Below are 12,534 nucleotides of genomic sequence, written 5' to 3'. Positions count from 1 at the left end.
CCCAAGGATGCCAAGGAGACAATATGACCTCAGTTTTTCTTTTTAAATTAATTTACTTTTTACTGATGTATAGTTGACTTACAATGTTGTTTTAGTTTTAGGTGTACAATAAAGTGACAAGGTGTTTTATAAAACACATATATATATGTATATATTCAGTTCAGTTCAGTTCAGTTGCTCAGTCGTGTCTAAGTCTTTGCAACCCCATGAGCTATGGTGCTCCAGGCCTCCCTGTCCAACACCAACTCCCGGAGCCTACCCAAACTTATGTCCATTGAGTTAGTGATGCCATCCAACCATCTCATCCTCTGTCATCCCCTTCTCGTCCCACCTTCAATCTTTCCCAGTATCAGGGTCTTTTCAAATGAATCAGCTCTTCGCATCAAGTGGCCAAAGTATTGGAGTTTCAGCTTCAGCATCAGTCCTTCCAATGAATATTCAGGACTGATTTCCCTTAGAACTGACTGGTCAGATCTCCTTGCAGCCCAAGGGACTCTCAAGAGTCTTCTCCAACACCACAGTTCAAAATTCTTCAGCGCTCAGCTTTCTTTATAGTCCAACTCTCACATCCATACATGACTACTGGAAAAACCATAGCCTTGACTAGATGGACCTTTGTTGGGAAAGTAATGTCTCTGCTTTTTAATGTGCTATCTAGACTGGTCAAAACTTTCCTTCCAAGGAGGAAGCTTCTTTTAATTTCATGGCTGCAGTCACCATCTGCAGTGATTTTGCAGCCCCCAAACATAAAGTCTCTCACTGTTTCCACTGTTTCCCCATCTATTTGGCATGAAGTGATGGGCCCAGATGCCATGATCTTCGTTTTCTGAATGTTGAGCTTTAAGCCAACTTTTTCACTCTCCTCTTTCACTTTCATCAAGAAGCTCTTTAGTTCCTCCTCACTTTCTGCCATAAGGGTGGTATCATCTGCATATCTGAGGTTATTGATATTTCTCCTGGCAATCTTGATTCCAGCTTGTGCTTCTTCCATCTCAGCGTTTCTCATGATGTACTCTGCATAGAAGTTAAACAAGCAGGGTGACAATATACAGCTTTGACATACTCCTTTTCCTATTTGGAACCAGTCTGTTGTTCCACGTGTATATATCCTCACTTATATTCTTACATATTCTCACTTATATATTCTCTCACTTATATTCTTATATATTCTTCTCATATATATATTATTTTTTAGTTTCTCTTCCCTTATAGGTTATTACAAAATACTGAGTAGAGTTCACTGTGCTCTACAGTAGGCCCTTGTTGTTTACCTGTTTTATATATAGTAGTGTGTATACGTTAATCCTAAACTCCTTATCTATCCCCCCTCTTGCCCTTTGGTAACCTTAAGTTTGTTTTATGTGTCTGAGAATCTGTTTCTGTTACATAACTAAGATCATTTGTACCATTTTTTTTAAGATTCCACATGTAAGTGATATCACATGGTGTTTACCATTCTCTGCCTGGCTTATTTTGCTCAGTGTGATAATCTCTGGGTCCATCCATGTAGCTGCAGATGGCAGTACTTCCTTCTGTTGCTTAATAGTGGTGGTGGTGGTGGTTTAGTCACTAAGTCACTAAGTTGTGTCCAACTCTTATGACCCCATGGACTGCACCCACCAGGCTCCTCTGTCCATGAGATTATCCCAGCAAGAATACTGGAGTTCCTCCTCCAGGGGAATTTTCTGACCCAGGGATCGAACCCACATCTCCTGTGTCTCCTGCACTGACAGGTGGATTCTTTACCACTGAGCCACCAGGGAAGCCCAGCTGAGTAGTGTTCTATTGTATATACACCACATCTTTACCCACACTTACGTTGCTCCCATGTCTAAGCTATTGCAAATAGTGCTGCTATGAATGAAGGGGTTCATATATCTTTTCAAATTATTATTTTCTCCAGATATATGCCCAGGAGTGGGATTGTGGGATCATATGGCAACCCACTCCAGTGTTCCTGCCTGGAGAATCCCAGGGATGGGGGAGCCTGGTGGGCTGCTGTCTATGGGGTCGCACAGAGTCGGACACGACTGAAGCGACTTAGCAGCAGCAGCGCAGCATGGTAACTCAGTTCTCCATATAATTTATACTAGTTTACATTCCCACCAATAGTCACAGCCTCCAACTGTTGGGAAGGGTAGGTGAGTGTATGTAAGGCAGAGATCAGCTTACCTTGGTGATCTTGGTGCTGACCAGCTGATGTCAATTGTATTGTTCTCAGGGGTAGGCAGGGGCGTGTGAACAGGAGGAAGAATTCTGCTTGGCCACTTTCTCCTTCCCTCTCCTGAAATCTGAAGAGATAGCCTTACTTCTACCTCCAGACTATTGGCTTTCTACAGCGAATTTCAAGATCCGTGTTATAGATTGTACTTGCAGGGCTTGGGGCAGCTTCGGGTACAGGCAATGACAGCGCAAGGGGGTGGGTATGGAGGTGAGTGTGTCCCATTTTTGACTTAACAACAAGTGAAGCATTTGCCATATAGATTAGCTGTGATCTGTTTGAAATACCGATGCACTTTCTCTCCCCTCTGGCCCTGGGCCATTTTTCCCACAAGGTGGTAAATGCGCTCGAGAAATGTAAACTAATTTTCATATAAGCCTGAGGGGAAAAATAAGATAGAAAGCAAATATACAGCAAAGATATTCACATAATATGTTTCAAAATCAAATAGAAATGATTTTGTAGCATCAGGTCTTCAGGATGATTCAGGCCACTGTTGCCCTCTATTTAAGAAGTTTTATCAATAATTGATCCCTTTTAACACTGGGTTATGTTATTTCATTTACTCCTGGAACAACAACAGCTGCATTTATAATAGAATCTCTTAACACTCTCTCCCTCTTCCCCCTCCCCTCCCCTCTCCCCACGCTTTCCCTTTCCCCTTTCTTCCCCCCTCCCCTCCCAACTCTCACTCACAGGTGTACCATAGACGATCGGGTCACCCGGGTGGCCTGGCTGAACCGCAGCACCATCCTCTACGCCGGGAATGACAAGTGGTCCATAGACCCTCGTGTGATTATCCTGGTGAACACGCCGACCCAGTACAGCATCATGATCCAGAACGTGGACGTGTACGACGAGGGCCCCTACACCTGCTCTGTGCAGACGGACAACCACCCCAAGACCTCCCGCGTCCACCTCATTGTGCAGGGTGAGTTGATTGGACAGGGTGCTGGCGTTCCCGTCGGCGATGCAGAGGGCACGTGATCTCAGCCTGTGCTTCCGCCTCCTGTAGAAAGACACAAAAAGCCATTCCTCTGCAGGATCCAGAGACTGACTGTGTCCTGGATCCCTTCCACTTGTGGGTGTCTTGACTAAGTGCGGAGGATCTTCACAGAGCTTCTCAGCTTTGTCTCTGGTCCTTCTGTTCTCATTCATTGTTTGGTATTGTTGAGCTGGTTGAGCTTTCTGGGGTTTGGACAAGATATAGAAATATAATATATCATATGTTAGCTACTTGGCACTCTGGAGTTAGGGCGAGATACTTTAGGAAATTGATTGTACTATTCTCTGTGCCTGTTGTTTTCAGAGGCTTAGCTCATGGTAAAAGGTTAATAATATTGATGTAAAACCACATGACGTATGGCTGTTCTTGCATAGCTGATGGTTATGTGTGATCTGGAAAGGGGTTCTCAGTGTTGTTTGGCATTGCTGTTGTATCTGTCTACACCCTTTTAGCCCCACAGTGGAGCTGAGGTCAAGAGGGATATTAGTCAAGATGTCTCTATGTTGGAAATAAATGTATATAATTAAAAGGGGGCTCCCTAACTTCCTCTCCTGTTGTCCTTTAAAAATCTGAATTAATATAACCCATGCATAGTACTTAAGAGTTTTCCACTTGAATTTTATTTTGTTGGAGAAAAATGGGGTTGAAAAAATATCAGAATCTCAGATATCAACTATTCAATATTAAGAATTAAAAACTCGTGCAGAGAGCAGCCATAAGCTTTGGGGAAGCATTGTAAGGCAGCCCTACAGAAGACTTTATGATGAGCTATCCCCTTCCAACACCCTCATGACTGTGCAAAGCAATTTCTGTCAGGTAAGCGGACCAGCCCCCAGCCCCCAATGACACAGCCTCCCTCCGCCAAAGGGCGGGGTCTTCTCAGTGTCTCCTACTCCAGCGTCTTGGAACCACGCATTGCGCTCAGAAGAAAGAATGCATGTGACTTAGCATCAGTGCGTGCCTTTAATCAGATCCCATCTGCAGTCAGCGTAATGGATTTTTTTCAGGGTGTGATTTGTGTGCGGCATTCTTGCTCAGCTAGTATGTATTCCCTCATCCCTGCCTTTCTAAAGTATATAATTTTGCTCATTTCGGTTGGTTTCATGGGGAGTTTGAGTAGCGGGTAAAGTCTTTTCGTGCTTCAGTCATGTATAAAATTTCAAGGGGACCATGCTTTTGTTTTGGCTGGAGATCTTTGCTAGTGGGCCATCTGGGCTCTGACTCCACAGGCCTTGATAGCGGCCTGAGCTTGGCCAGGGCTCTGTTGGCTGCAGCCCCTGCTCCCGGCAGGCCCTGGGGCTGACGTAGCACTTGAAGCTTTGCCTCCATTCAGCCTCCAAGCCTTTCTCTGACCCACATGCCCCCAGACTCCCACATCTGATGCTACACAAAGGACACCTATGCTCCCTACTGTGTCTCTTCCCCATCCACATCCCACCAGCGGTAGGGCTTGGGATGATCATGTCTTGGGAGCTACAAGGCAACAAGGCAACTTGCCATCTGGAGATAAAGACAAGTACCATGTCTGATGCTTCTCCTCTGGTGAGGCCCTCCCCAGGATCAGTCATCTGATATGAGCGGGGATATCTGCAGAAAACAAGGAAGTGTGAACTCTCACCACCCGCCTGCCACCTGGGCTTGGTTCCAGAGCAGCTGAAATTCTCAGCCTAGGAAGTGACGCCTCCATGGCACCTCCGTGGCCTTGACAGCAAAGTTATCTACAAATTCAGGAAACTCGGCACTGAAATAAAAAAGAACTGTCAGGCACTATATGGAAACAGACTCAAACAGAACAAGACTCTCGCTTTTCAAGAAAGAAGACAGATTGTACAAGCATGTCAAAGTCAACACAGGCCGTAACGCGCTCTTGGCTCAGAGCTGCAGGGATAATACTGCATAAGAAGCTTGGAAGCAGTTCCTGGGGCTGGATGTGGAAGCCAGTGGGGTCTCCCCATGGGTCTCAGAGCTCTGGGTCAGAAAGAGTCTGGGAAGAAGCAGGAAGCAGAGCAATAGAGTCCTTCATCCCAGAGGTCACTTTCTCAAGTCTCCACAATTCAGGCCAAGTGACTTCCATAGCCCCTGTGACATTCAACTCAGAGATCAGGAGGGTGGAGGAGGAAGGGAAATGCCTCCTCTCGGAAATCTTAGCAGACTGGGCTTCACATTCACAGAGAGGCTAAATGGAGGTACCTAGGGAGCTGCCTCCTCCTCCATCTTGGTGAACAATGGCTGACTTGTCTTCCTTTGGGGACCACTGAGTTTCCAGCAGGTGGAAGCAGAGACCCCACGGGTCTATTAGAAGGAAGCCCGGGAGTCTCTCCCTTCCCAGCAGCGGTCGGCTTTCGTCCAGCCTATAGATTAATTTTTCAGACTTAGTGTTAGTTCAGGTTAGATAAAGATAATGAAAGTTTCCTAATCCTCTTAAAGAAGATTTATCTGACCGAGTAGAAAGCTTTTGGAATACAATAAGGCATGTATAAAACTGAGGCCTAATCTTGCCTTTAATTTCCAACTGCTGATGGGTATTGATTTTGCAATGAGAAAAACTGAGAAATTTCCGAGCTGCAACTTGTCCATATATATATGGTATTTATTTATCTCCTGTCCATTTGAGAGTGTTAGAATCTCATCACCTCTAGCAGACAAGTGCCATGAGCCAAAGGGCGATCCCGGGGGCTCTGGGCTTTGTTGTTCCCTCCTCCTGCAAAGTGGAGTAACTGAGAGATGCTATATCACTAAACTCGAAGTCTGTCTGTCCCTGTTTTATAAGGTGGCCTCTCCACATATCTGATGGGATTGATTTCCAAGTCCTTCTCTTTAAGGCAAGAAGCTGCATTTATTAAAAGAATATCACTGGTCCCCGAGATACATCTTGACCACCTTGAAGGGATAACTTCAAGGCACCACGTGATGGTGTGTGACAGTGTAGCTGAGACTGTGTACCTGGTGTATGATGTTCAGTCTGAGACTGTGTACCCAAGCGTTAAGGGAATTCAGAGCATGGGGCTCAGACAGCCAGGGTGGGAAAATCAACCCGGCAGCCCTGTGTGGGATGGGGTGAGGGTTGCTCCTCCTGTGATGAGGAGCTGAGAGGCACAGTGATCAGGTCAGGCTGATCACTCAAGCTGTGAGGACAGCAGGCTGTGGGTCTCCCTGTAGGAATGGAGAAGGTTCCTTTAGGAGACATCATCTAAGGGAAGTTGAGAGGGTTAATCCCAAGGCCTTGAAAGAGGAAGAATTAAAAAGATATCACCTCCCTTTTAGAGTCTGGGGAAATGTTAGATGGTCTTGCTAGTAACTTTGGAGTTAGGATCTTCAGCCACTGGGAAAGGAAGGTGTTAGGGTTGTGAGCTGTAGGAATAAAGAAAACACAGACGTTATACAGGAGTTACAGAACTAAGAAATGGGTATAATGCAAGACAAGAAGGGTATGTTTGAGATTCATCATAAATTTACTAGCATGAGAGTAGGAATGTTTTGTGAGATTAACTCTTCCTACTAGAGAACAGTGGGACTTCCCAGATGGCTCAATGATAAAGAGAATGCCTGCCAGTGCAGGAGACTCGGGAGATGCAGGTTCACTTCCTCAGTCGGGAAGGTCCCCTGGAGGAGGAAGTGGCAAACCACTCCAATATTCTTTCTGGGAAAATCCCATGGACAGGAGAGCCTGGTGGCTGAAGTACATAGTGTTGCAGAATCAGACACGACTGAGAGGCTGAGTGTGCGCTAGAGAACAGTAGGCATAGCACACTGTTTGAGGCATTCTAGGCTTTCAGCAAATGTTTTTAAGATGGACCAAGGACAGATTGATGCAGGAGGTGAAATGGCAGCAGAAGGCAGTGATCCTGAAGTCCCTGCAAGCACATAGAGGCAGGCAGGGAATAGTCAGGCTGTCCAGATGACTCAGAGTGGACAGTGATTGGAAAGAGGCCCTTGGAGGGATGAGGTCATCAATGTGACAGGCCAAGAGACATGTTCTAACAAGGATCAGATGAGTTCTGTGAGCTTACTTAGTACTTTACAGTGCTGGTCACAATCTTTGCCTCATTTGACCCTCACAACAAGCCCTGGGAGACATCAGGGCAGCGACTGGTATCTCCGTTTTGCAAATTAGATCATTTCAGCTTATGAAGTTTAAGAGACCAGCCAGGGTCCCCTGTGAGTCAGCAGTGGAGCAGGTCTGAACCTCGACCATGTGACTCCACAATCAGTGTCTCTCCAGCACCTGCCACTCCCTCCACTGGCAACCGCATCTAAAGTGATTTCTCTAACCTAGAACCATGGGGACTTCCCAGTTCTCCTTTCTTTTTCCCTCTTTTTCCTGCTGCTGATGTTTCACTGTACAAACAGAAACTGGGGACAGAGCTCAAAAAAGGAAATGAGCGGGAAGGAGCAGGAGTGGGATGCTAGAGCCGTAAAAGGAGAGGCTGAAAGAGAGGCAAAGGAGATGATAATTAATTTACCAGTAGCTCATCCTTCCAGGGATATATGTTCTAAATGTTACCTCTTTACGCTGTGTAAGTACTGAGAATGTTGGCCCCTTAGGGGATCCAGGATCCAGTTGTCATTCTGACTGTCACGAACTCTTCGGCATCCTGGACTGTATGGACCTCCTCCTGTTGCAGTTTCTGTCACTGCCAGGGATCCATAGACAGGAAAATCTGGTGCATCTTTGCTCCTTGGATGTTGGTATCTCTGTCTGCTCTCCTGCCTAGTTCAAAAATCTGTTGACTGCCAGACACTTGCTTTCATGGATCAAACTCCTCTTGCTAAACCCAATTTTAGGCAAAGGGCTAGAAATGATGAATTGTGTGAACAAGTCTGTGCAGTTTCTATATCTGCAAAGACTCTGGGGCTTTGAGCCTGGAGTCAATTCAGGTGAGACTGCGTGGTACCCAAGTTTAGTTCAGCAGGGAAGGAAGTCTGATTCTCCACCCAGTCCGGTCCTAGCCAGTCCCTGCACAGGGCACATGAGTGTAAACTGATCTCAGCTGATCCTCGTAATCTCCCTGCAGAGTTCAGACCATATTCACATCTCACAGATAAGGAAACCAAAGCTCAGGAAGAGTAAAACTTGCCCAAAGATGATGGAGCTACCAAATGCTCTCAGTTCCCTCTGCTAGGCTTGTCTTTAGGTGAAAGCTCTCAAAATACACACAGTGAACGTCCTCTGCCTGCACGGTATCTTTTGACTATTCTTCACTGCAGCCTTGGGAGACCGAACAGGAAGTCTCCACATTCCAAGAAAAAAAACTGAGATTCAGAGTTGATTTCTCCAAGTTATACTGGCTAGCCAGTGTCAAAGCAGCCCAAATACCAGGAATTGTTTTTTCATTTTGTTTTGTTTTTATTAAGGTAGATTTGATTTACAATATTGTATTAGGTTCCGGTATACAGTGAAGTGGCTTAGTTATATATGTGTGTATATACATATATGTGTATATATATGTATGTACATATATATATCATATATATGTTTATATTATATTTATATTTTCTAATTATTTTTCTTATAGGTTATTAAAAATATTGAGTATAGTTCCCTGTGGTATAAAATAGGTCCTTACTGATTATGTATTTTGTAGACAGTAGTATGTATATGTTAATCACAAACTCCTAATTTACTCCTCCCTTTCCCCTTTGGTAGCATAAGTTTGTTTTCTATGTCTGTGGGTCTATTTCCATTCTGTATGTAAGTTCACTTGTATCATTTTTTTATGACTCCACATATAAGAGATATCACATGATATTTGTCTCTTACTTGGTATGGAGAGTTTCCAGGTTCATCCCTGTTGCTGCAAAAGGCACTATTTCGTTCTTTTTATGGCTGAGCAATATTCTGTTGTATATCTGCGCCACATCTTTATCCATCCATCTGCTGATGGACATCTAGGTTGCTTCTTTATCTTGACTATTGCGAATAGTGCTGTGATGAAAGAATTTTAATTCTAGACCAAGTGTTGGGTTCACATGCCAGATTGCTAACTCATAGCTAAGTAGAAGGGCAGGTAAATGTTACTATTTGTGAGAAAGATGTAGAAGTTCTGAGGTGGTATGGAGAAGGGTGGCTCCCCAGGAGACCACTGTGGGGTGGAGTGGTCCTGGCTGAGGCTGGTTGTGGTGGATGGGGGCCGGGTACCTGGTGGACCATCTCCAAAAAGTGAGCGGGGCACACCTGCCCAGGGATGCCTAGTTTCTGCCAGGGCCTACCTATTTCCAACTTCCTTTGTTACTCACCTCTTTTTCTCCTCTATTTTCCCCTTTTGTCCCAAATATTCTTTAAATAGTCATTTAAATTAACATGCATAATTGTGGGCCTAAAGAAAAGCGGGCAGTCAACCTGAAATCCATTTAATTTATTCGGCCTGTATTTTAAATTATAATCACACTTGCTCTTTACAGAGGCAAAGTGGGAATGTGGAAAAGAACAAGACCAGGCATCAAAAAACCTCCCTCCCCAGCCTGAGCTCTGCTCCTCTGTGTCCCTGGCATGTTCCCTTCCTGCCTTCTCATCCCAGGTGAAGAAAACAAGTGAATGTAAATGATTTCCTCCAGGTATACACATGCACACCTTAACCTTACTCCTGTGTGTGTGCGTGTGTATTAACAACTATATATGAACATGACTGAAGCGACTTAGCAGCAACAGCAGCATGAAAGACATCCTTTTCTTTCCTGCTTCACCTGATATTTGTAAACCCCAAAACTCACATCAAATGTTGAATATATGCTCAGATTCCTAATTTCAGGGTTGGGTAAACCAAGAAAGCAATTACAACTTAGAAGAATCAGGACTGAAATCGGTGCCTGCAGCAGGCCCTCTGTCCCCAGCAGAGGGAGGCACTTGACGAGTTGTCCTTCACAAGGAGGGGGTCCTGTGCAGGTCCCTCCAGCCTGGCTTCAGGACTGGAATGAGACTCACACTCACAGTCTCTGCAGCTGTCCTGTCCCTTCCTTCACGTTGTGTTATGCAGACATCTGTTGGAATTAGACACATCTCATAGCTGAAATAGAATCGGTGGCCACCTCCACTCAATCTTCTACATTATCACGTCTTTCCTCACGTCATGTGTAGTTGCTGACGACACAGTATAAAACAGAAAAAAAAAAAAGATTTCTCATTTTATCAAGTCTCTACTTCCCCTGTTGTGAAAAGGAATATGGGACTATGTTCAGCTCTGCTTAGAAACAAAAATGATAACACACACAGGTTTTCAGGTTTCATAATTGCTTCTTTTGTGGCCCATGGAATTCCATCCTCCTCTCCATGAAATACGCAGGTCCAGCCTCCCGCTAGCCTGGGTCTGGAGACTGTATGCTCAGTTCCTCCTCATGATCTTTAAATTATAGGAGCAGGAAGAGCTAGGATTTCCCAAGTTGAATGAGACCAAGGCAGAGTCTTGATGCTGGATGAACACAAGTCAGGGCTGGAGATAGTTTGAGCCTGTCTGCCAAGAGGGCAACAGTTCCATATGGGAGCCCTGGCTTCAGTTGGGTCCATCCAAGTGTGTGAGTCGGTTTGGAGCACACCGCAGAGACTCTGTGATCCAAGATGGTGCTGCCAGTCTTGGCACGTGGTCTGGGGACACATACAGGAGCCAGGAAGAGAAGTGGCAGGATCCGGAGCTACCATTCGCGTATTTGCAGTGGAACTAAACAGAGTATCATAAAGTCTGCCCTCAGAATTATCACCAATATGGAGATGTGGGAGAAAATGAAAGTGCCCGTTATGTTCTAGTTAATTTGCATGGTGAGCTCAGCTGATGTCACTAGCTCAAGTAAATATGAAGAGATCTTTCCTCTTGCTGTCAGCAGGGGAAGCAGCGGCACTTTAGAAGAAGAGAAAGTTAGTAAATATTCATCAATCCGCGTCATAGTTGAAAGTTCATCAGGACTCTCCTATAGTCAGGATCCCACCTAAGATTTCAGACTTCACTACCACAGGGTTAGTCAACCATGGCCTAGCAACAGAGTCATCTGTGAATTTAGAATGATGATATTTTCCTATGGGCAGCATGTGGACCCATATTTGAAGACTCTGACTTGTAACCACAAGCTTAGTTCCGAGCCCCTCATTACCACGTTTTACTGGAAACACACTGTCCGAGCAACAATACCTCTCTACTCCACTTTTTCCTGCTTTGGCTTCTCATCAAGGTAGCAAAAAGCCTTTGACTGTTTTCTCTCTAATCCTTCTCTTCACTCATTCTCCTCTGTAGGTTCAGAAATTGAAGAACAATAGAAATAAAGTAAAACAATCCCAGGAAAAGCAGTCAAAGATATGCCTTTGAATAATTAGAAACCATGTCTGTCATGTCTGAGTACCAAGCATGACGGTCACTTCACAGACAGGATCCAGTTCTGTTTCCCAGTTAACCCAAGTAGGCGGGATGCATGTTTCTAATTTTTTTGAATGAGGAAACTGAGGCTCAGAGAGTCTGAGTGTCAGGAGCTGAGAAGAGCTGTGATTTGAGCTCTGCTTCATCTGTAGTGAAACCAGCACCTAACCTCTCTGTGGAACCTCCTCTGGGTTCCCTTCCTTTTCAATAAGCCTCAGACCAGACTGACTCACTTGTTCATTTGCAAGGCACATGCTTGCTTTGCCAGGTTTTCTTGGTTTACAGAATCTCACTCTAATATCTCTGCAGTCAGGATCTATCCTCCTTAAACCTCTCTCTCTTCTTCTACCTTATGAATCTTAGTGATTATGACTTCTTCCTTGGAGTTAATATCATTGTCACTGAAATCTACATTTCTGTTTCTTAATTTCTTCCCTAATTCTAGCCTCTTATTTCTGATTCTTTCCTGAACTCTCCAAGGTGGGTACCCCGTAGGTATCTTTATGTGCTCCACCCCAGACTTCTCTTCTTTGCTCCAAAACCTCTTCCTCTTCTTTTAATTCACATTTCTATTCACCAACATACCATCCTTGTATAAAACCTTGGCTTCAGTGCTGACTTTCTCTCTCTCTTGATTCGCCATCAAAACAGATGTCATGTCCAATAAAGTCATTCTCTTCCTTCCTGTTCGTTCCCACAACCACAGCCACCAAAGTGCGGCATCTTAGCCTCCAGTGACTTTTCACTGGCACGTCCTAATTGCTACCCCACCCTCAGTCTCTGCCTCTGTATAATTCATTTTAACACCGTTGTCTAAATATTCCTGGTGCACACGTCTGATCGTGTCGCTTCCCCCTGCTAGCAATCTTAATGACTCCCTATTGACAATGCAGTCAAGTCAAAACCTCTTATATCACTTTTCCAAGTGCTAAACAATTCAGGGGCAGACCTCCTTTCTCAGTCTTACT

General features: G+C 44.8%; 1 protein-coding gene across 3 annotated transcripts in view; it reads left to right on the top strand.

Moving 5' to 3' along the window:
- Nucleotides 1-12,534, top strand: part of OPCML (opioid binding protein/cell adhesion molecule like) — a 509,467-nt gene that overhangs the window by 272,733 nt on the left and 224,200 nt on the right. For all 3 annotated transcript variants that reach the window (XM_068976377.1, XM_068976376.1, XM_068976374.1), the window contains exon 2: nucleotides 2,920-3,152. In XM_068976377.1, coding sequence (XP_068832478.1) covers nucleotides 2,920-3,152 — 233 coding nt within the window. The remainder of the gene's footprint in view (nucleotides 1-2,919; nucleotides 3,153-12,534) is intronic.

Source organism: Capricornis sumatraensis, chromosome 8, assembly GCF_032405125.1.
Source record: "Capricornis sumatraensis isolate serow.1 chromosome 8, serow.2, whole genome shotgun sequence".
NCBI classification, from domain to species: Eukaryota; Metazoa; Chordata; class Mammalia; order Artiodactyla; family Bovidae; genus Capricornis; species Capricornis sumatraensis.
The sequence above is the reverse complement of the archived record's forward strand: the minus strand, read 5'-3'. Positions and strand labels throughout refer to the sequence as shown.